The sequence below is a fragment of the Apostichopus japonicus genome, chromosome 9, assembly GCF_037975245.1.
Source record: "Apostichopus japonicus isolate 1M-3 chromosome 9, ASM3797524v1, whole genome shotgun sequence".
In the NCBI taxonomy this organism is placed as follows: Eukaryota; Metazoa; Echinodermata; class Holothuroidea; order Aspidochirotida; family Stichopodidae; genus Apostichopus; species Apostichopus japonicus.
In genome coordinates this window covers 16,007,951-16,034,206 of record NC_092569.1, presented here as the reverse complement: position 1 = coordinate 16,034,206, position 26,256 = coordinate 16,007,951, and the positions used below count along the sequence as shown (strand labels likewise).

Sequence of the window (26,256 nt, the reverse complement as noted above, 5' to 3'; positions counted from 1 at the left end):
TATATATATGAAAACTATTTTCAAATGAGGAGTTTCATTTGTTTTTATAATTAATATATCATTTTGCCTTTATCCTTCATTTCCATAATGGTCAAAATTTGATCCATTCCACTACACGATGAGTTTTGGGTGATCGAATATGTCATAGCGGGTTCCACTTTTGCAATTTGGCCGAACGAAAAAAAAATGGCTGTAGACAAAAACAATTAAAGTGTTCACAAATTATTAGTTGGACTGATCGAAGCTTCACAATTACGGTTCCAAAAGATATCTTCTTCAACAACTAAATTATATGCAAGCTACAACAAAACAGATCCAACTCGCGTTACCATTCGGATCTGCAAGCGCAGGCAGCCTTCGTGGTGCGAGGGGCAAATAAACACTGCTGTCCCCATTCTACAGATTCTGATTCTGTGTCGACCCCAGGGCCAACCACCTTATTTCTATAAGCCTAAAGAGGGTGAGATGGTCTGTTGTCTAAGGAGAGGGGGCTAAGGGGAAGTTGGCTCCTCCCCCTTTAATTTTTTTTGAGAAAACGAAGGGCGCTTAGATGCACAATTTTGTACCAGTATTTGATGTGTTTTGTGACACATGTACATGATAAATGGTGATGTACCCTACAGTATTGGACAGCTCTAGATCTTTTGTGATGTTTTATCTGACAATGGGGCTAAGGCTCCCTGATTGCTTTCTTGGGGTTAGGGTAACCCACAAGTATTCTTGTTTGCGCCCACCTTCCCCACCTCTACGCCATTGAGTGTACAGATAGAGCTTAATTTAGTTAAGTTTAGTAGACAAAAAAGTATCAGGAGGGACACTCAAGTCCCAATCAAGGATCCAATAGGAGACCATATAAAAAAACATGAAGACACAAAGAAACCTTATTTGACAACGCCCTCTGCCCTTCTTGGGCATCGACGTATTCCGACGTATTCATACATTTATGTATGTATTTTTTCGATGGTTTGGAACGTCGCTGGCGGGAGAGTGCCATTGATCTTGCTAAAAGGAAAAAAAGAAAAGAAAAAAAAAAAAAGAGGGGAAGGAGAGAGACAAAAGCAAGAAAATATTGCATTAGTCTTTGTAATGTGAAAGATCGTTGATGGCAATTACCAAGGTAACGTTACCCTGCTCTTGTCAGCTATTAATTTAGCCTGAAAGTCGACCTGACCACTGGTAACGTACATTTCGTCGCTTCCGTGGAGACCACTGAAAACGTTGATGAAAAGTCTGTTTTAGTTAATACTTAGTCCGGAAATGAAGGTATATAATTACTCCAAAATATAAGAAAACATGATTAGCACTGGTATATCAAGTTACAATAAATCAGTTAATATATTTTGGCTTGTCTTAGGCACCTTAAACAGTTTTAAATGTTTTCTTTATTTCGTGGAACAGCTACTATCTCTTACTGTTACTAGGCCCAGCCATCGGCGTATCGGTACAGTATAATAAATACAATAGGCCCAGCCTTGGGTAAGCCACTGGCTGCATACAGTCCAATGTGGCCCTAGCCCTGTGTGGCTGACAACCTGTAAAAGTTCCAACATACTAAAACAAAAGGTTTATTTTGGATAGGTGACTAACTCTAGTTGTTAGCTGGAACTAACTGATGTCAGATTTGTTGTAATTAAAGACAGCATGTTTTTTCAATGTAGAGGTAGGCTATAATAGTAATACTGTTTTAATAGTTAATAATAATTCATAACAATAAACTAAATCAGCATAGGCCTAGCCTACAACAAAAACTGAACTCTAAGGCTAGGCGTCAGCTATGTTGCTTGCCAGGTAGATCAGAGCAGGATATTTTGTCTGCTAGATCTGCCATCAAACAACCGTTATATACCGTGTGTGACTATGATCTAAATATAGAGGAAGAGATCGAAGAAAGACAATTTTATTTAAATCCCTGATTGCTTTAGTGTAGACATCATATATGCAGTAGTTCCACCATTAAGCACACAGACATGATGATATATGGGAAATTTCTTATAGTAAGGGCATTAACGTTATTTTAAGAGATAACTGTGATGACGATCTGGCAGAGGTTTTTAGTTCTATCTTTCAGCTACATGATTAATAGATAGGTTGACCAGATTTCACCACAAATAGGAAGAATTCTATTTCTTAAGGTTGGGAGTCAAACTGCCTGTTAAAAGCAACAAAAACTTCTCCCTAACTTTGCACATTCATCGAAGTTTATGTATATTAACGTTAAATTAGTGGATTAATTCACAAAGGTGTCTCAAAATACAAAAGTGATAATGCTGTGTTTCCCTATGAAAATTTTGGTTGTGCTTTTTCCACGCATTGTAGATTAAGCTGTGATTGAAAAAAGTGATTATAATTTTGACTTATGTGGTTGTCTCTTGCAAATTACATTAACATACCCTAATCTAAGCTATAACAATCCTCATGTTATCTAGTACAATTTGTTGACTAGCCATACCACACATTTTCAGTAAGGATGTTGACATTATGACTACAGCTGGCAATAAATACTATCCATACACATTGTTTCTAAGGTTTACCTGGCCTATTCTATGCAATGTGTTGAACTGTTTGGTGGCAACTTGATGACTGCTACTGACATTATTGTACAGCAGGTTGACCACAAGCAACCTTTGAAAATGGTGACTAAGTTTTAAGACTTTCTTTGTTTTGTAGCAATTTCTGTTAATGCATTTTGGCCATAGATTTTCCCCATTGAAGGATATATAGTATAGCAGTCCCAATCTGTTCCAGAGTCTCAAACACCATTTCCGTATTTCATTATTTATGTGTGCACAGTGCATGTATGTTACTCTATACTTAGTGATTTTAACTATATATTTTTAAATCCATACAGTATGTAACATTTTGAGGAAACACATACCTAAATCCATGTTCATACATTTGTTTGGCTCACCTGTTCTGTTATACTGTCAATCATCTGTTGTGTCCTACTTGTTCTAAGACAGACACTAATTACTGCTTTCCTTAGGTAAGTATCTAAGACATTTCAGTTAGGGTGAGTACTGTATTTGAGTATATTTCAACATGATGTGTAGTGGATAAAGCCACAGATTGTAATGATATTGATTGTTAACTTCTCATCTGTTTCTTTCAAACTACTGTAGGTATCCTAAAGGATTAGGTATTTGTGTCAACCCTGAGATGTGTGGCAGCGCACTAGTGTAAAGAATAATAATACATGATGGTGAAAAGTGAGTACTGATATTTCAAATACAAAATGACAAACATAATATTGCTTTATAACCTTTAACCAGATTATAATATTCAGCACTGCAGATTGATCTTAATAATACAATATTTAGTTAACACAGATGCTATAAAGCTGTGTAATTTACATTTATCATTGATGAATGAGAATCATTCATGTGTTTAGTTCATGAATTGGAAAGTAAATGAACCTGACCATCTTCTCCAGAGCAAAAATAAAACTCTCCTGCATCCAAGATACTGAGGTTCACAGGTCTGTTAAAATAGGCAGATGATGTATGAAGTAAACACAAGTTTTAAGGAGTACATCAATTGTGTAGTTGGCTGTTTGGTGCAGGACTGCCATAAGTACTGTACAGTTGTTGTAGGTGTTATTAATTGTGGGGTTGGCTGTTTAGTGCAGGACTATGCATCTACTCCTGTATCCAAGATACTGAATTCACAGGTCTGTTAAAATATGCAGATCTTGTCTGAAATAAACACAAGTTTTAAGGCTAAAATCAATTGTGTAGTTGGCTGTTTGGTGCAGGACTGCCATAAGTACTGTAGGTGTGGTTTTCTGTGATGCAGGACTATCATAAGTACTGTAGTGGTGTGTGTTGTTTGGTGCAGGACTATCGTAAGTACTGTAGTTGTGGGTGTTGTTTGGTGCAGGACTACCATAAGTACTGTAGTAAGTGCAATCGTGGGTGTTGTTTGGTGCAGGACTACCATAGGTACTGTAGTTGTGGGTGTTGTTTGGTGCAGGAATACCATAAGTACTGTAGTTGTGGGTGTTGTTTGGTGCAGGACTACCATAAGTACTGTAGTTGTGGGTGTTGTGTGTTGCAGGACTACCATAAGTACTGCAATAAGTGTACTTGTGGGTGCTGTTTGGTGCAGGACTGCCATAAGTACTGTAGTTGTGGGTGTTTTTTGGTGCAGGACTAGCATAAGTACTGCAGTAAGTGTACTTGTGGGTGTTGTTTGGTTCAGGACTACCATAAGTACTGTAGTTGTGGGTGTTGTTTGGTGCAGGACTATCGTAAGTACTGTAGTAAGTATACTCGTGGGTGTTGTTTGGTGCAGGACTACCATAAATACTGTAGTTGTGGGTGTTTTTTGGTGCAGGACAAGCATAAGTACTGCAGTAAGTGTACTTGTGGGTGTTGTTTGGTGCAGGACTACCATAAATACTGTAGTTGTGGGTGTTGTTTGGTGCAGGACTATCGTAAGTACTGTAGTTGTGGGTGTTGTTTGGTGCAGGACTACCATAAGTACTGTAGCTGTCGGTGTTATTAATCCAGCTTCTTTCATATAGGTAAATGAGCCGTCTGATATAACGGTCATTTTACAAAAACTAAAAGTTATACTTAGCAGACTTCTAATAGTAATTAAGCTAAACCATTTAATCAGAGTGATTGTTTTCTAATTCATCTTCTCTCTAAATTTTTCAAGTCACGGAGAATCTTATCAGAAAGAGGGCAGAGCACAATAACCTGGAAATATCAACCTTAGAAGAATTGTCTCTGCATCAACAAGATATAGAAAGGTCAGTTTTTGAAAGGGTCACACATTTTTATTCTTTTGAATAAATTAAATAGTCCCAAGGGGCACAGTACCTCCCTGTTTGTCTTTACAATAACCATTGCACTGTCCTAATTGTGCATAATAGCTGTCCTAATTACTTCATCTAATTGGTGATAATTTACATTAATAATTGTTTCCCAGTAAGAAGTGTCATCACCAAGTTCATTGTGTGTACAGAGAGAGAAAGAAGGTCTGATTTCACATTATTTTTTTTTTGGGGGGGGGGGGTAAACTTTTAGTAGTCTTTTAACCTTTTTCTAGTGACTGTGTTGATTTGAAAGTCTAAATGTACTGTACATGACAGGATTAATCAGCAATTGTAATTTAGCAAACTAGACATGGTTTGTTTTGTTCAAGTTAAATCAAACTTCAGATTCCTGTTTAAAGTTATTAAATCCTAAGGTTATCAATATTACTCCCCAAAAAAAAAACATATTCCATCACGAGGATATTTCTTTTCTCTCTCCACAATTGTTAAAGAACAATTTGGAATGTCAGTACCAGCAGGAAAGAGGTCTTGTGAAGAACTGTGTCAAAATATAAGCATGGTATAATTTCTACCATTGTGTCTGTTCTTGTGTGAAACTGCGAGTCAAGTGGCATTTTGATCGCAGGATTTTTGTGTCTGAATCTCCTTGTTGGACTGCCACAGCCAGTAATATTTGATTGCTATTTAAAAAAAAACTTGTGAGAGTCACTTTATATGTTTCCCTTTAAAAGAGATTCTTTTTCTGGCTTGTTTTTCCCTCCATACAGTATATGAAATGGGGGTGTAGGCGGTTTTACACTATCTAACGCAACGTAGTAGCCAAGAACCTGAAGTATTTTTAAGGGAGGGCCCGAAGAACATGAACTTATAGCATGCTCCTCATGGTGAAACATAATTGCACCTATTAGGTGAATTGAGTGTACTTTTAATAGTAAGAAAGACTAGCGTAGGTTCTTATGACCAACTAGACCGGTTTCTGCTCTCAACTTTTATAGGGGGAGCTTCATCAGTAGTAAGCCTTTGAATATTTTATATTCGGCATGAGCGTCTCGTTCACAAAATGCATCTATTTTCTGTGCATGAGTTTTTATGGACTCATGGTGCAACTATAAGAGCATCTAAAAAAGATTCGTGTGAACCTTGAGAGTTAGCTGATTCTTCGTTAGTACGAAACCTTGAGTTAACAAGTAAATCTTTGAGATTTTGGGCCTTTTTGTAGGCTAGAATCGGTTCTTTTGGAAACAGTTTGGATAATTCCGCTTGTTGCGAGATTAAGTGCCAATGTTTCAAAAGTGCTTTTTTTCAAATGCGTTTTGTAAACCTTTTTGCTTTTTTTGTGTAAAGACGAAGCGGATTCTCATTTATCTTTTTAGGTCTTTCAATGACTTGAGAAGATTACTTCGTTTAGGTTTTTCTAGAATGGCTATGATCTTCAGACCTTTTTACTGTACCTGACATACATAAGCAACCTGATCTCACCTTCATCACTTTTTAGTGGTACAAAATGACACTAGAAGTGCACATGTATTTCAAAGGTGGAGGGGGGTGGGGGTGGGGGAGGGAGCAAAATTCCAGATTTTCCCTGACTGATTTTGTCAGGAACAAGAACTTTGATGGTCAGGCTGTTAGTGTATCAAATGTTTAACAAATGAGATGTTGATGGGATTCCCATGTAGGGGGGGTGGGGCTGGGGGACAATGGTCCCCTCTCCACTTTGCTTCTGACCGAGAACGATGTAGTACTTTTGCCACTGTCTTGAAATTCAATTCTTTCCGTTGTTTTTCTTGAAAGTAGAACTCTATGTCTGTTTGGTGTTACATGATCACCGTTACTGTTTATCTTCTTCACAGAATTGAGCACATCGATAAATGGTGCCGAGATTTACGAATCCTTTATCTACAGAGCAACTTAATACCCAAAATAGGTGAGTGCAAACTTTAATAGACTTTACCCAGATGATAAATAGTTAAAATGATGAATGTATGACTGATTTATAATATAACATGTTAACAGGTCATGATCATGTACAGTATGACAAGAACTTGCATTTTAATGTTAGTCTGATACTGTACATGATAATGTGATAGATGTTGTTGTAATATATATAGGTCTAGATGTTCTTGTATGTTAGGGAAGAATCCATGACATTCTGTATTCATTCAAGGGGGCATCCTTTCAATAAAGTATTATTACACAAGTAACATGTATGCTACAATAATCCCTATGTACAGTATTATATTTGGAGTAGTTCAATGTGGACTGTTGAGGTATGGTTATATAACAGAATACTTTTATTGATGACCTGGGGGTTTGTTGCTACGCCCAATTCTTTGTCAACCTTTGCATCGAGTTACACCCAGCACGAGTTACCTTTCACTGCCAGCCAATTAGATCCTTGAAAAACATAGTAAGCGCAGGACATTGTAATGCGTAAACTATTCCGTAATGATTGCAGTGCACATGCATGCCTCATTCGTTCCCCATTTAATATGGGTCGTTTCTATTTAGCTGTCTAGCTGTCTAGAGAACAGCAATACTAATAACAATGTGCTGCTAGATTTGAAACTCTGCTGGTTGTTGGCATGAAATCCAGTCGAATCCCTCTGAACCTCCTCTTAGAATGCTCGTGACGGATAATTTCTGCATCTGCTTTACATATTAAAACAGGCCAACAACTGTAGGTAGTTAAAAAAAAAGAAAAAAAAAAGGAACAAGCAATATATCTGCAATGCACACATTCACATGCAGTATACATGTACAGAAAATCACAGAGGATCTCAAATGCTGTGTTTCAAGTAGGTTTGTACAGAAATCTGCATTAATATCTTGATTCTTCTGTTTGGTTTGTTGTATATATATAGTTTTGTTTAGTTTGTTCCCTCACTGTACCCTTCCTAAAGGTTTCTCATTCATGTCTGTCATTTCTAGTTCTTTACGAATGCAGCTTATTTTTAGATAAAGTATGAACTCATACTGTAGTCAAATGATTTGTTCGTTTTGATAAATTCTTTCGTAGAGATGATGTGCATTGGTGGTATACAATATAAGAGTTACCTTGAAAGGCTATTTGGTAATTGGGTTTAATGAGAATGTGCTTACAAGATGGCTGCCAGTATACGAGAGAGCTTCATAGTCAATCAAGTCCAAGTGGTGGCGCTGTGCCAGAACCACAATGCATGTATATAATATTGTGATATACAATACACATGCATTGTCTGTATGCACACCGTAAAGCAACATTTAAACTTCGTCTTGATTCTTGCTTATTGCAAATTTAATTGTATGTTAAATTTTACAAGTGTGAACTGGGCATAATACAGTTATTGTTGGCATGCAGGCTATGAAAAGATTATTTGGTTGCGAAAGAATTAGTGAAACAGTTTAGTTAATTTTACATTCCTTTGATTATTCCCAATTTCGTCCTTTGATTGACATACCTTTTGCAGAGAATGTGGGAAGACTGAAGAAACTTGAGTATTTAAACCTGGCGCTGAATAACATTGAGAGGATTGAAAACTTAGAAGGTAAGAAAACTATTTAAACAATAAAGGCGATAAAAAAAAAGGGGGGAAAAAACAGGAATAGATAGACTAAATATACAGTACTATAGATGTTTACAATTACTGGTTGCTACTTTACACACTATTTCCATGCCAAGGTTTGTAACCCACAGTTACTGCACTGTTTTTTTTTTTTTAATTATTTCTATACTAAAACTTCGATTAGCTAATATACAACCTACTGTAGGCCTTTGTTTAAATGTATTGGTGTAGAGGTAGAACAATTGATACATATATATTTATTTATATGTATCATATGTTATTTTCTTTCTTATGTTTGAATTGCATGTTTAGTGTACAACTGTCAATGTCAAACTCTCCAGATAGTTTAACATTGTCCACAGATCAACACCTGTCCTGGTAATTTATGTTTTTCTGGTTTCTTACACACACATGCTAATTGATAAAATGTAAGTTTTGATCTAATGCTTGTCTTTTTGTTTTTTTTATCAGGATGTGAATCTCTCCAGAAGTTAGATTTGACTGTTAATTTTATTGGAGAATTGACAAGTATAGAGTGTCTACGAGACTTGGTGCACTTTGAAGAGTTGTAAGTTGTCGAATGGTCGAGATATTTGTACTACGACAAACTTAAGGAAACTTGATTTAGCCACAAGGTCATGTCACCTACCGATGGTGTATATATTCGTGATACGTGTTACATTTAATATTCATATATAGATTTATCCAATGATGTCAAACAGAATTCAAAATGATGAGTGTAAGCAGCAAATTTAAGATAATAATAATAATAATAATAATAATAATTGGCCTTAAATAGCGCAGAATCCAACCTAAAGGTTGCTCAAAGCGCTTTACAGATGTGTGTAGCATTTAGAAAATAAGTTAGTTTTAATAACACTTTTGAATTGTTCAAGTGAATCAATTTCCCGCAGATGGACTGACAGCGAATTCCATATTGTTTTCAAGAAATTTACAAGCAAATATGCACTTTGATACAGTATTCAGGAATAATTCATATTCAAAAGCTGTGTCTCATGTAGATCAAGAAATCAACAGACTTGGACTGTGAGATTCCATGCCTGCCTCAACATTCCCAGAATGCTAATTAAAAAGGGAAAGCTTCATATGAGCTGGTGTACATCCTTGATCATCATCAGGTTTCAAATAAGCTTCTGTTGGCTTCCTAGTCCACAGGGATTATTACTCTGTGTAAAATATTGCATCTGATATAAGAAGAACATGTGTACAGTTATTCCTCGTCAGGGAATCATCCCTCTATGATTGCATTGCAAACTGCTATGCAAAGTGGTAAAATTGATATATAATAATAAATAATAAAATAGTTGTTAAATAGTGCATTCATCAGCAGCACTGCTTGAAGCGCTTTACTGGAATTGAAACAATTAATATACAGGAAACATTGAAAATACAGGAAACAATCAAAAGCAAATAGTAGAAAAGTGTCGCCTGAAAGGTATACACCATAAAGCCTATACTAGGATAGAAAAAATACATTAAAGCTATGGTGATACAAAAATACTGTACAGTTCAAACATCAAAGGCAATTCTAAAATAATAAGTACAAGTGCATATAAGTGCATATAGAAGTGCATATATACAAGTGCATATATACAAGTGCATATATACAAGTGCATATGTACAAGTGTGAAGAAGTTTTAGCAGTGGTTTTTAATTCCTTGCCAAAAGCAAAGGGAATCTATACGATGGTGATGGCTTGTGTGTGTGTGTGAACTTGTGACACTTGTATTCTGACTGAGGACTAGAACATAGACATTTCCAAGTCCTCAGACGTCTTTTGAAGAGAATCACAAACTTCAGAAGATTTCTATCATTAAGGGGTATTTGTTAAGGTTAGGGAACTTGGATTCGAACAATGTAAGAAAAAAACAATGGCGTTCTCGGTCTGAATGTCAACCTCATCTAGGTGGGTGTGTGAGTATGTGATGCTTTGGCTTGTAACTCAAACATTTTATGGTGGTAGAACTTCATATATCGTACGTAGATGCACGTTATTGAGAAAAAGAAACCCTGTTGTTTTCTGCGGAGGTCAAAGTTCATTGGAGTTCGTAAGGTGGATGAACTTCATATTCTGTATTTGGATGCACCGTATTGAGTAAGAGAACTCATTGCTTTCTGTAGAGGTTGTTCATCATTTGAGGTCAACAGAGGTCAAAGACCGAAGACCTGGCAAATATGTTAAGTCACAAAGTAGAAGTTGGATTAACTCTGTATGTAGTGCATGGATGCACCTTATTGAGTAGAAGAATCATGTTGTGTTCTGTGGAGGTCAAAGTCTGAAAACTTTGTAAAAACGATGGCCTCGAACAATGAAGCTAATTCGCTTTGCAGTGGTCAAGTTATCTGGAACTCATTTCTGATGTTCTGGAACTTGACTTTAGGACAGATTTTTCCTCAGTTGCGCTGTCAATTAGGTGATTCCATGTAGAATCCTTTAGGGCAGTGGTTCTCAAAGTGGTCCCTGCCACCCTCTGTGGTCCATTGGGAAGTCTCAGGGGGCGCTACAGGGTATACGGGGAGTAGGGGGGGCCTTGGCACTGATTTGGGGGTCCCTGGCGATTACAACATATCACTGCATCGAATTAGGGCACAATAAGGCATCAAGGGGGTCTGGGAACAAAAAGAAATACATTTTGTGACCCAAAATTATCCAAAAATGGTATTAGAAATTCAATAACTCCACCCCTAGGTCCAATTTCTATCGCATTTGGATTATATTGTAGCAGAGACATCTCTTGTAACTTAAAAGCGCATAGCGCCACCGGTAGCCTGTCATTTGGGGTATTCCCTGAGCTGGTCACTGATCGCAAAGTCGAGGGGAGGGGGGCATTGGGACAGTTTAAGATGGTCGAAGTTTGAGAACCACTGCTCTTAGCTAAGGAATCACGAAGCCGACTGAACCATAGTATTCTACAAGAGACAAAATTCAGAGCCGTCAATACTGCTGCACAAAATTAGAACATTAGATTATTCTCGGATTATCAGTTTTGGTTTTCTGTTTGATAATCACTTAGTTACTGTTTTGTGGGTCGTTCCACGAAATTTGAAAGTATTTACAATACTTTGAGTAATTATTTCTCGTTCTACACTTAAGTAGTCTTATTTCAATGAGCTTTTTTCGGTTTATGCTATTTTCTTCCATCTTTGCTTTTTTTTTTTTTTTTTTTTTTTTTTTGTGGAAGATTTCTGACAGGGAATCCTTGCACTGAATACGAAGGCTTTCGAAAATATGTGATTGCCACTTTACCTGGATTAAAGGTAAGAACGATGCATGACGTAACCATCAGTTCTGTTGAATGTAGCTATTTGCTATAAGTTTAACTTGATCCCCTGCTAATCCATAAAATCACTGTACAGAAATAAACATTCTTCACTTACATGATTCATGAAGGTGTTATATATTTTGGTTGTAGTCACTTAGCTAAGTGTAGTTTGTACTTGCTTGAGGAAACATTTTTGAGGGAATGTTCATTTTGAATGAGTACAGATGGTCATGCACTGTTGACTTAATATGATTCCTTTGTATGTCGACTGGTCACATTATGAGCATGTTGTGTGAAGTGGATGAAGGTACAGTGGTAACATCCCAACAGTTTGGTTGCTTACACATGTGTAATAATTACATTTCAGACAGAGACCTATGTTTTTGTTTAGGATCAGGTGACCAAGTGTTTCAAAGTATTCAAACAATTAGATTGTTTACTTTCTATTTGTATGTACTGCCATGTTTTTGTCATACATACTGCACAATGTAACATGAATGGAAATAAACTAAGGAGTTTGCAACAAAGGTCATTGTCAATCAATCGATCCATTGATCAATCAATTAATCATTGATATTAATAGAGTCCAGCTCGCATTTCAGACAAGCTATGGTGTTGATGGTACTGTTATATATTATAGGTTTCGGGAGGCCTGAAACAGGTGTGCTTTCTGGAGGTACTTAAATCTTTCAAACTGAATATTCTTATGTATTCAGGCAGTTTGTCAATTAATCAATCTGTCAATCAATCGATACAGTGATAGTTATAGAGCACCAAAAGCATTATACAAATGCTGTAAGGTGATGAAGCATAAATCACAGCTTATATGCATGATGGAAAATGTGAGCTTGCAGGAGATTTGTGATTGTTTCATACTGACTAGTCCATATATATATATATATATATATATATATATATATATATATATATATATATATATATATATATATATATATATATATATATATTCAAGTAGGCTGTGTATGAACCAATCAATCAATAAAAGAATTCCCATTGAGTGTCTGTAGTTCAAAGTCATCTTCCGTTTACTTTAAAGTAAATTCAAGTTGGTTCTTTAAAGTCACACACTGCGTAGACAATGCTCCATCATCAAGGAATATACTGTACATAACAAATTATTATATTAAATATTTATTTTTATTAACAGTTTTATAATGGACAAACATTATAATGTACGGTATCCATACTTGAGCTCATAAAGCAGTGGATTGCTGATTGGTTAACTTTGTTTTCTGTTTTAATTTTTTTGTCAGAGGCTAGATGGAGCTGAAATAGACAAATCTGAGAGAATAAAGGCCCTGCAAGAGCTCCATGAGATAAAACCACAGATAATAATACAGCAAGAACAGTATCGAAAGAAAAGAGTAAGTTTGATACCACCCTCTCAGAACCATGGACCAAAAAGAAACAGCAAGGATATTTGATATCACTTCAGTAACAGTCTACTTTCTAATCTGGAGTATAATTTGGTAAACTTTGGTATTTAGTGAAGGTAGTTGTAAAAGTTGTCCTTTATAACAGTTCCGATTGGTGAAGATCTCAAGCCTTTCATGTTGAAATGATAGAGTCTTGGATACTAGTCAGGTCTGATGTGATAAACTTATGTATTTTGATGTATCTTATGAATTTTTTTATGTATTTTACTCTCTAAGTTATGTAGACATATATGTAATTTACATGTGCAGTATATAACAAAGTCATATCGATATGTGTAATTTAAATATGCAGTAGATAACAAAGTTTTATAGACATGTAATTAATGTAAAGTATATATATACCAAAATATATAGATATGTTTTATTTTCGTAAGTTGGCCTAACGTTTCGATCCTAGCAGGATCTTCTTCGAAGGCTAAATGACAATTAACAGTAACAGAAGGGACAAAAACACGCACAGAATACAGACAAGTTAATGAGCATGGTGAACACAAAGAGATGGATGTAAGGGGATTAGTAGGCAAGGGATGGAGAGAAGAAAGAAAGAAACCAACAGGGGAAGAGGAGAGGTAGGAGATAAGCAGTGGAGGGACAAAGAGAGGATTAAGGGAAGGGGGTGGGGAATAAACTGGAGAAGGACAAAGACAGAAAGGTGTGGAGAAAAAAAGGTGGAAGAAAGCTATCAGAATAGGAGTGATGGTGGGGGGGGGGAACAAGGGGAGAAGGAGGGGGGAACAGAAGAAAAGTTAGTCATGTCCTTCCTGAATGTTGAGCCCATGAGGTTGGATGGTGCGAAGGCGTTGCATCCACAGCCTCTCTCTGCTGATTCGTACTAGGTCAGGACGGCTACCTAAGGATTCAATCCCCTGAAGGGAGCTGTCGTTAATGGTATGGTTGGGAAGGTTAAAGTGTTCTCCACCTGGGGTCTCAGTCTTCATGGTGTTGACTGTGGATCTGTGACCATAGAATCGCTTCTTGAGGGTTGTTTTGGTTTCGCCAACATACTGGATGCCGCAAACTCTACAAGAGATCAGATATATGACATTAGTGGTTGTGCATGTGATGTGACCCTTAGTCTTGTGTGAGTTGCATGCTGTGGCTGGTGATGGAATTGGATTCAACAATGTGGTGGCTGCCGATGATGCATCTCGAAGTACGATCACATTTGGAAGTACCATGCTGAATGGGTGTGGGGTTAGAAGTTAGAGGTGGAACAGCAGCACGCACAAGAAGGTCTTATAGGTTGCAGGGTTGCCTGTAGGCGATGATCGGTTTTTCAGGGACGGCATGTTGGTTTCTATCTGAAGTGAGGAGAATGTTGTGGTTATTAGAGGTGACTTGCTGAAGAGGAGGAAGATTTGGGTGGAAAGTTAACCTGTCTGTATTCTGTGCATGTTTTTGTCCCTTCTGTTACTGTTACTTGTCATTCAGCCTTTGAAGAAGATCCTGCTAGGATGGAAACGTCAGGCCAACTTACTTTCACACATTCTCCTACACAGGCTCTCTAGTGGATAAGCAGTTTGCTAACAGTTTTATTGTTATTTTTATTTTGTTTTATTTTTATGTTTTATTTTCATCAGGAAAAGGAAAAGTTGGAGGCAGAGAAAGGAAAGGAGAGACAAGATGGAGATGGTGAGAATGGAAGATGGTACACAGATATAAATGCAGGGTAAGTGTACAGTGTATATACTAGTTTGTTAATAAGTGGGAAATGACTGTATAGATAATTGAATGTTGAAGTGACTTCATTTAAAGAAAGTTTGACAAGAAAACTTGTGTACAGAAGTCCCCAGAGAGCAATAAAAACAGGCAAAAAGAAGGATTTGGAATTGACAAACAAAGAAATCAAAGGGCACCCCACCCTGTCTACCTCACCCCTTCCACCCCACCTGTCCACCCCCACTATGTATACACATCTCTACGAGACCACGCTTCAGTGAACTAGAAAAACAAGACAGGAATAGTTTGGAATACTTAGATAATAAAACAGATTTGTAACAAGTTTTAAAGTTAGCAATGGCACGGTGTGTACAGACTGGTGTGCAAACTTAACTTGGAATTTCCTGATGTGTGAAGGGAGAGATTCGTTGAACATCTTGTTTTAATGATGCATGTTTTCAAATGTTTTCAACTGTTAAGGTTGCATTAATTACGATCTTCTGTGTCAGCGGTACCATTACATTTATTGATATTATGAATGAATTATTAAATAGTATTATTACCATTGGTTTAAACATAAAAAATAAAGTCATATTTTTCTTGACAGGGATTCTAAAACTGAAAGTCACTCCGATGTAGATACAAAGAGGATAGAGGAAATCAAAGATGAGGATGGTGATAATGATGAGTAAGGTGTTTTTTTTATAATTTTCAATGTATGTAATACAGTGAGGTTACATTGCCTTTTGGTAATTATTTCATATTGTGTAGTATCAATTGATGGAAAGTGGTAATAGAATCCCGGGAATCAATGAAATAGTTCAGATGAAAGAAGTATTTATATACAATTTCACTTTATGATTTTCCATTTATTTCTCAAGTGCTGTTGTCACCAATAAGAGTAGAAAATGAGATGTCATCTCTATTCCCCCGTTCGATAGTTAACACACAAAGTTCCCTGCGTTTTTTTCTAAAGGTTTTGGAAAGAAAAGACTGCGTACACCCCAGAGTCTCGAGTAGCGGTCCACGAACATCTAGAGAAACAGAGGAGAAAGCAGGACAAGAAGTAAGTAGTTTGCAAATTGTGAGGCTATGACCCTGACGATCAGGGGTGCAGGTAGCCAAAGTTTGGGCCCCCACAGACAACTATGTAACAAGAACCCCTCCTTTTGAAATCTTCAAACATTCATGATTTAGTCATGAAAGATATGAATTTTTTTTATTTTATATTTTTTGCTGAATATAAGAATAGGTCATTTGAATCATGAGATATTGGATTCTGCGATATGGCTTATTACCTGCTTTGCTGTACGTCATCGACTGTATTAGTTCCATGTCCCAAGGTTATGATCAAGATGACAAGAGAGAGGAACACCGTTGTAACCCGTACCTGTGGGCACACATAAACACAAACAGGAAACACACATGAACATGCATGGAACCTATTTCACACATAGAAATGACATATTTCACATGTGCCAGCAATTTATGTGGAAGATGTGAGGAAACATACAAATTGTGACATGTGTGACATAGTGAAAAACTGTCAAATCTGTACCGGTCAGGCAAACTCAGGACAAATCTTTACCGGTCAGGCAAACTCAGGACAAATCTGTACCGGTCAGGCAAACTCAGGACAAATCTTTACCGGTCAGGCAAACTCAGGACAAATCTGTACCGGTCAGGCAAACTCAGGACAAATATGTACCGGTCAGGCAAACTCAGGACAAATATGTACCGGTCAGGCAAACTCAGAACAAATCTGTACCGGTCAGGCAAACTCAGCACAAATCTGTACCGGTCAGGCAAACTCAGGACAAATCTGGACCGGTCAGGCAAACTCAGGAAAAATCTGAACCGGTCAGGCAAACTCAGGACAAATCTGTACCGGTCAGGCAAACTCAGGACAAATCTGTACCGGTCAGGCAAACTCAGAACAAATCTGTACCGGTCAGGCAAACTCAGTACAAATCTGTACCGGTCAGGCAAACTCAGAACAAATCTGTACCGGTCAGGCAAACTCCGAACAAATCTGTACCGGTCAGGCAAACTCAGTACAAATCTGTACCGGTCAGGCAAACTCAGTACAAGTACAAATCTGTACCGGTCAGGCAAACTCAGGACAATTCTGTACCGGTCAGGCAAACTCAGTACAAGTACAAATCTGTACCGGTCAGGCAAACTCAGACAAATCTGTACCGGTCAGGCAAACTCAGGACAAATCTATACTGGTCAGGCAAACTCCAAACAAATCTGTACCGGTCAGGCAAACTCAGTACAAATCTGTACCGGTCAGGCAAACTCAGTACAAGTACAAATCTGTACCGGTCAGGCAAACTCAGGACAATTCTGTACCGGTCAGGCAAACTCAGTACAAGTACAAATCTGTACCGGTCAGGCAAACTCAGAACAAATCTGTACCGGTCAGGCAAACTCAGGACAAATCTGTACCGGTCAGGTAAACTCAGGACAAATCTGTACCGGTCAGGCAAACTCAGGACAAATCTGTACCGGTCAGGTAAACTCAGGACAAATCTGTACCGGTCAGGCAAACTCAGAACAAATCTGTACCGGTCAGGCAAACTCAGAACAAATCTGTACCGGTCAGGCAAACTCAGGACAAATCTGTACCGGTCAGGCAAACTCAGACAAATCTGTACTGGTCAGGCAAACTCAGGACAAATCTGTACCGGTCAGGCAAACTCAGAACAAATCTGTACCGGTCAGGCAAACTCAGGACAAATCCAACCCATGATTAATAGACAACTTTTCTTTGTTGCAAAACCCTGTTAATTCACAAATTGGATTTTCTTGCCACAGGTTGGTTGACACACCTGTGTCGATGTGTTTCAGAATCACACATTTTTACACAATATCCACAAACTTTTCAGGGCTAATCTCAGGGTTTCCACTTGTTAATGTGGCAACCAGTGACAGAGGAGTTACTTTGTCTTTTGGAAGTACAAAATGTTGGAATTGAGACAAAATGGCATAACAAAAATAATTGTGCCTATTCCTATAATAACATGATCATTTCTCTTTCATTTTATTGGCCATACCTCTAATTAGGTCATTATGCAAATTAATGTCATTCTTTCTTCTTTAACTTCACCATCGGCAGAGATGACAGGAGTCAAGAGAAGAGAAAAGTAAGGCTGGAGTCAGATGATGGAAGGAAACTGAACGTTAATCAAGCAAAGTGAGATTTTATTGATTTGTTTCCGTTTTTTTTTTCTGTTCTTGAAATCTCCATTTCTAGAGTGAGCATGTTGAACTGATTTCGGATATCTGTGATACCGGTCACGATAAGGTACTTTGCTCCTCGCTTACCTCTCTCCTCACAACCTTAGCACCTCATTCTACCGTGTCTAGTATGCCCTGGTAATCTTTTAACACTGTGCACCCTCAACGACCGGCTCCTCCGGTCATTGTCCTTCCTTCTCATTCTACCATCCAAAGTGTCTATCTATGATACCGGTCACGTAAATATATCAAGATTATGAACTGAACATTAAGGTGCAAAGGTCGACGATGTGATTTAATTAAGAGCACTTCTTGACACGTTCATTCCTTACATGTTAATGAAATATACTGGTCTCTGTGCAAGTGTATATTTGATGACTGAAGAAGGTATTCATAGCATAAATGTATGGCAAGCTGCTAGTAGGCTTTCAGATTATATATATCATAATAATATTTGCTTTTTTATATAGCGCTTTATACCAGTGATAAGTCTCAAAGCGCTTTACAGATGTTATATTACCCCTGGTCAATGATAACCTGTCCCAGAGACAATCCCTCCAGTCGGCAGCAGTTATATTCTGCGCCCAATGACAAGTTACCTCACAGGTACCCATTTAACCCCTGGGTGGAGAGAGGCAAGTGAGATAAAGCATCTTGCCCAAGGACACAACGTAATGAACTAGGCAGGAATCAAACCAGCAATCCTTGGATCACGAGTCCGAAGCCTTAGCCAATTGGCCACCACGCTTTCACTATTATCCTGTCAATCGGTGAGAGTTTTAACTCTTCTTTCTCTCCCAGGATGGATTTCTCTTTAATAGATGATGAAGATGAAAACCAGTTCCTCCTAGAGGTTTCTTGTTACAAGCACTTGGATACATCGTTGATGGATGTCGATGTTCAACCCACTCACGTGAAGGTGGTCATCAAAGGGAAGGTTTGTCAGATTAAATGTTTTATTTACCGTGGGAAGATTTATGTAAACATTCTGCATCGTATTTATTTAATTATCAAACCCACTCACTTAACCATATCTATCAAAGGGAAAGTTCAGATAATTTCCCGTAGATTGTGTCAAGGCCCGGTGTCAGAAACTGAAAGCCTAGCTGCAGAAGCTCAAAATGCCCTGCAGCCAGGCTGAATCAACATCCAACAGTAGAGAGTATTGCTGCAGACCAGGAATGTATATTGGGTTATTACTTTGCCAAATTTATCTAGCGCTCTTTTCATGCTTAATTAAGCTTGTTCGAGAGCGCTTTACAATGACTACAAATGACAAATCCCTTTAAATATGAATATGAAAACTAAAATGGACGTAGCTTAACTATTAATATAAAAATATATATATAAACGAAGGAATAATTTTTAAAAATAGAAAAAAAGTGAGTTTTAAGTAAATTTAAGTAACAAAATGACAAAATCCCTTAAAATATGAATAGGAAAAATCAAATGGACTCAGCTTGAAAATTAATATAAAAATATATATGTATCTATAAGGATTTTTTTATTTAAAAACAATATTGTGAGGTACTGTACAGCACAAACAATGTCCTACACAGCCTGGGCTGCCGGGTGCTGCAACTCCCTTAAGTGTATACATCCTACCTTTGACACATAGTCTCCTACCTTCATACTATGACCACAACTATATATTCCTGAAAAGGACTTAAACTCAACTAATCAGGGCTAATGCAATCTTGTCAGTTGTATTCCATTTTTTTGTTGTTGTTTCTCTTGTTGTTGAAGGTGCTTCAACTGGTCCTAGCAGAGGAAGTCAAACCGGATAGCAGTACAGCACAAAGGTCACAGACTACAGGTCACCTACTGATAACCATGCCAAAGGTCAGTCTTTTTCCCAACTCTGACATAGACATTGCAAAAGTCTCTTGATAGACGAATATTGTTTGTGACTAAAAGGCCCTATCCCGAACTTACTGTAAAATGCAGCACAACCAATGTCGCACGCAGGCTGGCTGCTTGGGTGCTGCGACCCCCTCAGTGTCCTGTCTTTGGCACACATTATAATATCTTTAACCTATTACCATAACTATATAAACATACACATAACTATATATATAAACACACATACATTCCTTCCAACTGGCTGTACCCAACTCCTCTGTTGCCGTCCACCACAGAGACCTTGGACAAATTGCCATGATTCCATGCGCAGCTGAATATATTTATAAACCCACGGTGCTTCTCAAGAGGTCTTACACAACCTAGTGTTCCATGACCAATGATACCTTGTCATAACACCTGATAGCCTGATCGGATATATCTCTGTGGGGATATGTCTGTGAGTAACTGTTGCCCATGCATGTCTATACACAGACCTCACACCGTACCATCCCATTAGCCCCAAACGTAATATTTTACGGTGCAAGTTTGAGCAAACGTCTGAGAATTGTCCTATCTATCATTTACTGTGGACTATGTACGTATTCTTACTGCCTCAATTGTGATGTCTTCTGCTCAAACAGACTTATTTTCAATAAAGCATGTGTTTTGAATATTCAACAAACATTCAACAACAAACATTTTGCCAGCAATTTTGGGGTCAGAAAATATATACTGTTGTTAAACTGAGTGTTCATCAATTACCACAACATCCAGAGTGTGTTTTGCATAGTGGTATTTATAGAGGGAGTGAGCAATGTGCTAAAGAACAGTTTTTGATTGATAAGGAATTGAACATTTTCATGTACTAATAAATGATTAAGTACATGAATGAAATTGATGAACTAGTGTTTGTGAACCCCATACCATCATGTACCAGTGCCAGTGTTACTTTACTGTGGTGGATCATTAGAAAAACATTTCTTAAGTGGAAGCTTTCACTCAAAAAACAAAACTTAAGGCAACACTTTGATGTTATGAATTTTGTTAGATGAATTGCTCCATTTAACTTTAGTGCTAATGGCACTTGCCAACAGCCTCTATTCATTATATGCTGTGCGTAATTAAGGGATCTAACATAAATGCATTTCAAAGTACATGATAAACTGTTAGTAACCTAACCGTCCTGAATTACTAACCGTCCTGAATTACAACTAACCATTACATTACTGTCCATTTTTATATATATTTTTATTTTTATTTTTATCTTTATTGTGGTTTATATCCCTGTCTTATATCATTTTTTACTTTTATTGCTGTTATTATTACTTTTAGGTTTACTTAAGTTTGGTAATTTTATATTCCAGGTATTGGTTCTTTTGTACAGTGCTCTTGAGCATGTTTTATTTCATGATAACAGCACTTTAATATATGGTATTTATTTATTTTAATTTTATTTATGTTAGTAATCAAAACACATTAGCATTCCGTGACATGGCTGGCTCGGTGAGAATGTTGAACGATATCTGTACACACTGTCAGTGATATATGCGAAGCTGTATATCAAGGGTTCTACATTACTTGCCCCTGGCCATACACTGCAGATGAGAAGGATATGTATGCGGCATAAGCCCACAGGCTTCAGAACTCGGCCGGCGCATTCCGCACATCGCTCAATCTAGTTTTATTGAAATAAGTTTGGTTCTTTGGCCCGTAATTTGCTCCAGAAAAACATTTTTGTCTATCATAAAAAATTAAGAAAGTCTGTATTATTAAGTGAATTACAACCAACTGTCCAGAGATGTTCATTAGTCAGTAACTCTTACTGGTGGTTCAGGAGTGACAAAAAAAAAAAAAATTGTGAACTAAAATTTGAAAATTTTGAGTCTTATCGATATATTTATTTCATTTCATTTGCAATGTCCGCTCTGGGCTACCGTAAAGAATAATTTTTCGAAGTTTAGTATAAACAAGTATGAATGCAACAGTACCTTTGATAACAAAAATATTAGATCCTGTTTCAACCCAAAATGAAAACCTTTTTTCATTTTTTAATTTTAAACAAAACCAAGCAAGAAAAAACAATCCTTTGCTGATGTGTAAACACTGTCAGGAAGTGATACTGCTACACTATGTTATTACCATGATATATTTAACCTTTTACGTCCTGTTACAGATGAAAGAAGTTATTACCCGGACGAATTCTAAAGTAAACAGAGCGGAGAAGGAACTGCACCATACAGGAACCTGTGATCTTCGTACAAGGTATTGAAAGGCACATTTATTTGTTTTTTTTATCGGTTGTGTGACGTATTTTATGACACCTTTAAAGTAAATCAGCATTCCCCAAATAAGATAATGTTTTTGTTACCAACAATTTGTAAAAGGGATATATGGAGGAATAGGGGGGGGGGTGGTTGGGTTGGGGGGCGGGTGGAGTCAGGTTGGAAGAAATGAAAGTAATAGTAGACACATAAAGTATTACTTGAGTCAGTTTATTCCAATATCTTAGATTTTGTTATAATTTGAAAGTTTGGTGTTTTAAATTGTCTACTAAAGATGGAGTCAGAAAAATAGTAGACTTAGTCAGTGAATTGCTATATTCACTTGAAGCAATCACAGTTCTTACTAAAGGTAACTTTCTGCCATTGAACTTGCTCTTTGATGATATTTGTAACCTTTGCATTCATGATGGCAGATGTGTGTGTGTGTGCTTGAACCGCCACATCAATCAGGGGACTTGTGTTTGAATACACACCTAGATGTGTGTATGTGTGCATTTGTGACGCCCAGCTTGTAAACATGATATCTCAAGAAAGAAAGGTCGGACCAATTTCATAGTTGGTGTGTAGAAGTACCACATTGAGTAGAAGAAGCCTATTGTTTTTGGTGGAGGTTAAAGGTCATTTGGGATCACCAGGAGTCAAATTGTGAATCCTTGTAAACACGATATCTCGAAAAGGGAAGTTCGGACCAATTTCATATTTCATGTGTGGAAGTACCACATTGCGTACAAGAAGCATATTATTTTTGGTAGAGGTCAAAGGTCATTTGGGGTCACCAGGGGTCAAAATGTGAAAACCTTGTAAACACGATATCTCAAGAAGGAAAGCATGTGCAAACCTCATATGTGGTGTGTAGAAGTACCACATTGTGTACAAGAGGCCTAATGCTGTGGCAAATGGTCATTTCATTCAAATTGTGAAAACCATGTTTTACACAATATTTCAACAAGGACAGATGTCATATTTAGTATGTTGATGTATCTATCACATTTAGTACAAGAAGCCTGTTGTTGAGGTCAATGGTTATATCAGGACAGCCTGTGTCATTGTGAATTTATTGTTTGTAACATCACACTGCTTTTCACTGTATTACTAAGATCAAGTATGTTGTACACCCTCACAATACATTACGTCAGATTCATGAAGAAAACTGCTCATGTTACATCATTAAAAACCACAATTCATTTTTTGCATTCTGGTCGCTCTTCAAACTGCGCTCATTCAAGTATATATGTATAGTTGATCCACTTAGCAAAAAGGACATGTTGGTATTGCTTTCCTTGTCACTGACATTTGAGGTTTTGGTATTGGCTAAAATCAAAACAGGATGTTAATTTTTCCTTGTAGCTAAAATAATAGAAAAATATTCAAACATTACAGCAAACACACCCACACACACACAGGTGTAAGGTGTTTGTTACACATTACAGCACACACACACTAAGGAGTAAGGTGTTTGTTTCACATTACAGCACACACACACTAAGGAGTAAGGTGTTTGTTTCACATTACAGCAAACACATTAAGGGGTAAGGTGTTTGTTTCACATTACAGCAAACACATTAAGGGGTAAGGTGTTTGTTACACATTACAGCACTCACACACTAAGGAGTTAGGTGTTTGTTACACATTACAGCACTCACACACTAAGGAGTAAGGTGTTTGTTTCACATTACAGCACACACACACTAAGGAGTAAGGTGTTTGTTTCACATTACAGCAAACACATTAAGGGGTTAGGTGTTTGTTACACATTACAGCACTCACACACTAAGGAGTTAGGTGTTTGTTACACATTACAGCACTCACACACTAAGGAGTTAGGTGTTTGTTACACATTACAGCACTCACACACTAAGGAGTAAGGTGTTTGTTTCACATTACAGCAAACACATTAAGGGGTAAGGTGTTTGTTACACATTACAGCACTCACACACTAAGGAGTTAGGTGTTTGTTACACATTACAGCACTCACACACTAAGGAGTTAGGTGTTTGTTTCACATTACAGCAAACACATTAAGGAGTAAGGTGTTTGTTACACATTACAGCACGCACACACTAAGGACACACACTAAGGAGTTAGGTGTTTGTTACACATTACAGCACACACACACTAAGGAGTAAGGTGTTTGTTACACTTTTTTCTTCTTCACTTGACATATGAGACTGAGTTTAACCTTAGACTAATCAAATCATCCCTTTGTTATGAAATCCGTTCCCAGTTCAATTATATGTATGTTTATATACATATACGTACATTGATTTTTATTTACCCTATATTTATTACTTTATATATGGTATTAACTATAGATTTCACCTTAATTCACATCTTCAACTCTCAGACCTGAGAGGGAATTTCTGGAGGTTGATCCAGCCGCAGCTAAAAACATTGACCTGATTGTAAATAATGAAAACAAGCCACGGCGTGAGAGAACCACACTTAAAGAGGTCAAGGAAAAACCAGTCAGCGAAGCCTTTGTTGATGATCCTGATGTGCCACCACTCATATGATATCGATTCATTGGAACTTTTCACTTTTTACCTTTCAAATTTGGTGTCTTATTACTTAAAAGGGATATTGCATTGGCGGTCAATATTACACTTATATTAAATACAAAAACGATATGTCATTCTTTTCCTTATAAACCCATCTTGTTTCTTTATATTGGAAATATGGTTGAATAAATGTAACCTATTTAGACCCACTCACCATTCCCTTACTTCAGGAAGTGGAACCATGATGATGTTCATATTGAAAATATCACTGTGATGTCACAATGACAGATATTCTCCAAATACTTTTTATATTTTCCTGACGTTAACCTTCTTGTGGATTTATCCTTGAAATATGATACATATGGAATGTGTTTTTTAGCAGTCAATGTTCTCTGTATTTTAGAATTTCATGAAACTTCAATGTATGTATATACGGGTGTATGTATGTATGTACATTAGATTCTCCTGCAAGCAGGAACTCGCGAAGAAGCCTCATTGGCTTATCAAAGCCGCGAGCTGACCGAAGTCAGTCTCTTACATTTAACGTCCAATGTTTATGAATTGTTAATTGTCAACAACTCTGTAAATGGACGACATACATTAATCTGAACTCGAACCGGGGACCTTTTGATTGAAAGGCATAATGTTTTGTGTTGTTGTTGTAGAAATGTTACTTTTTACTGTAGATATTGATTGCAACCATTAACACCTCGATTAGTGTGATGACATCACCCATCACTGTGCTGTTGCCAGATGCAAAAATATGACCAAATTTGTAATTCAAACAAAATCATATCTCTGTAAATACCGAATGTGATGAGGATTTGGGCTTTAACCTAGAGATACAGAAAATTTAATTTTAATATGCAATTTACTTCAGTCACCAGAATAGCCTTTTAAAGCATAAATGATCTTTCTGTGAACACCTTGAATTAAATGTCTTAATTACTAAAGTTGCAACACGTGCCTTGATCAGAAGTCTTCTGAAGTTAACATTTCCGCCTTGTTTTTTGTTTGTTTTTTGTCTCTATGTGTTAAATGGTAAAATAACAGTAAATGCTACATATTTTTTAAATTCACTTCTAAAAAGGACCACAGCAAGTTCTCAGAAGAAGGTGAAATATGTTTCCATTTGATCATGTCAGCCATGTTAGTATTTATTAATTAGTATTGTTGCTGCAAATCTTCTAGGATGTATTCAGCATAATGTTATTCATGAGTTCTGGTCTCAGGAACTAGGATGAAAGTTACACTGACTGAATAATTTTGAATTAAGACGAAAAGACAAAATATGTTGTAGATGTTATGAGCTGTTGTTGAAATGAAAATGTACAAGATTGATTGATTGAATGGTACTTTTTTTTTTCTTGTTGAAGACAAATTAGCCATAATTTTGAGTAGTTATTCTTCTCTAGTTAATCATTGTATTCATTATGCATACTATTGAAAAGCTTTTGAGTTTTTTGCATTTGAAATGAAAAATTGCAAACACTTGTCTTAACATCATAATGCAATGAGAGTAAATATTTCGAATACATTGGTGTGACGAAAGTGGCATGTCTGTACAATATTGTCTTAGCACCCTCTTCCCCTCCCCTCCCCCCCCTCCCTCGCACAGCCCTCAACTCCCTTCCTTCCGACACAGAAGCAGAAAACAGATAGTTTACCT

The 26,256-nt window shown here is 37.1% G+C and overlaps 1 protein-coding gene across 2 annotated transcripts; it reads left to right on the top strand.

Moving 5' to 3' along the window:
* The first annotated feature begins 995 nt into the window (after positions 1-995).
* Positions 996-24,731, top strand: LOC139973337 (dynein axonemal assembly factor 11-like). 2 transcript variants are annotated; one of them, XM_071979951.1, is made up of 16 exons: positions 996-1,117; positions 3,120-3,206; positions 4,660-4,753; positions 6,631-6,704; positions 8,227-8,304; positions 8,794-8,890; positions 11,526-11,601; positions 12,881-12,991; positions 14,644-14,732; positions 15,330-15,410; positions 15,699-15,788; positions 17,844-17,921; positions 18,767-18,902; positions 19,712-19,807; positions 21,981-22,069; positions 24,434-24,731. In XM_071979951.1, exons 2-16 carry the CDS (start codon positions 3,194-3,196, stop codon positions 24,600-24,602), a joined length of 1,371 nt encoding a protein of 456 aa, XP_071836052.1. In that variant the 5' UTR covers positions 996-1,117; positions 3,120-3,193; the 3' UTR covers positions 24,603-24,731. The 2 variants fall into 2 exon arrangements, with proteins under 2 accessions (XP_071836052.1, XP_071836051.1); XM_071979950.1 differs by lacking the exon at positions 996-1,117 and adding an exon at positions 1,129-1,263.
* Positions 24,732-26,256: the final 1,525 nt, after the last annotated feature.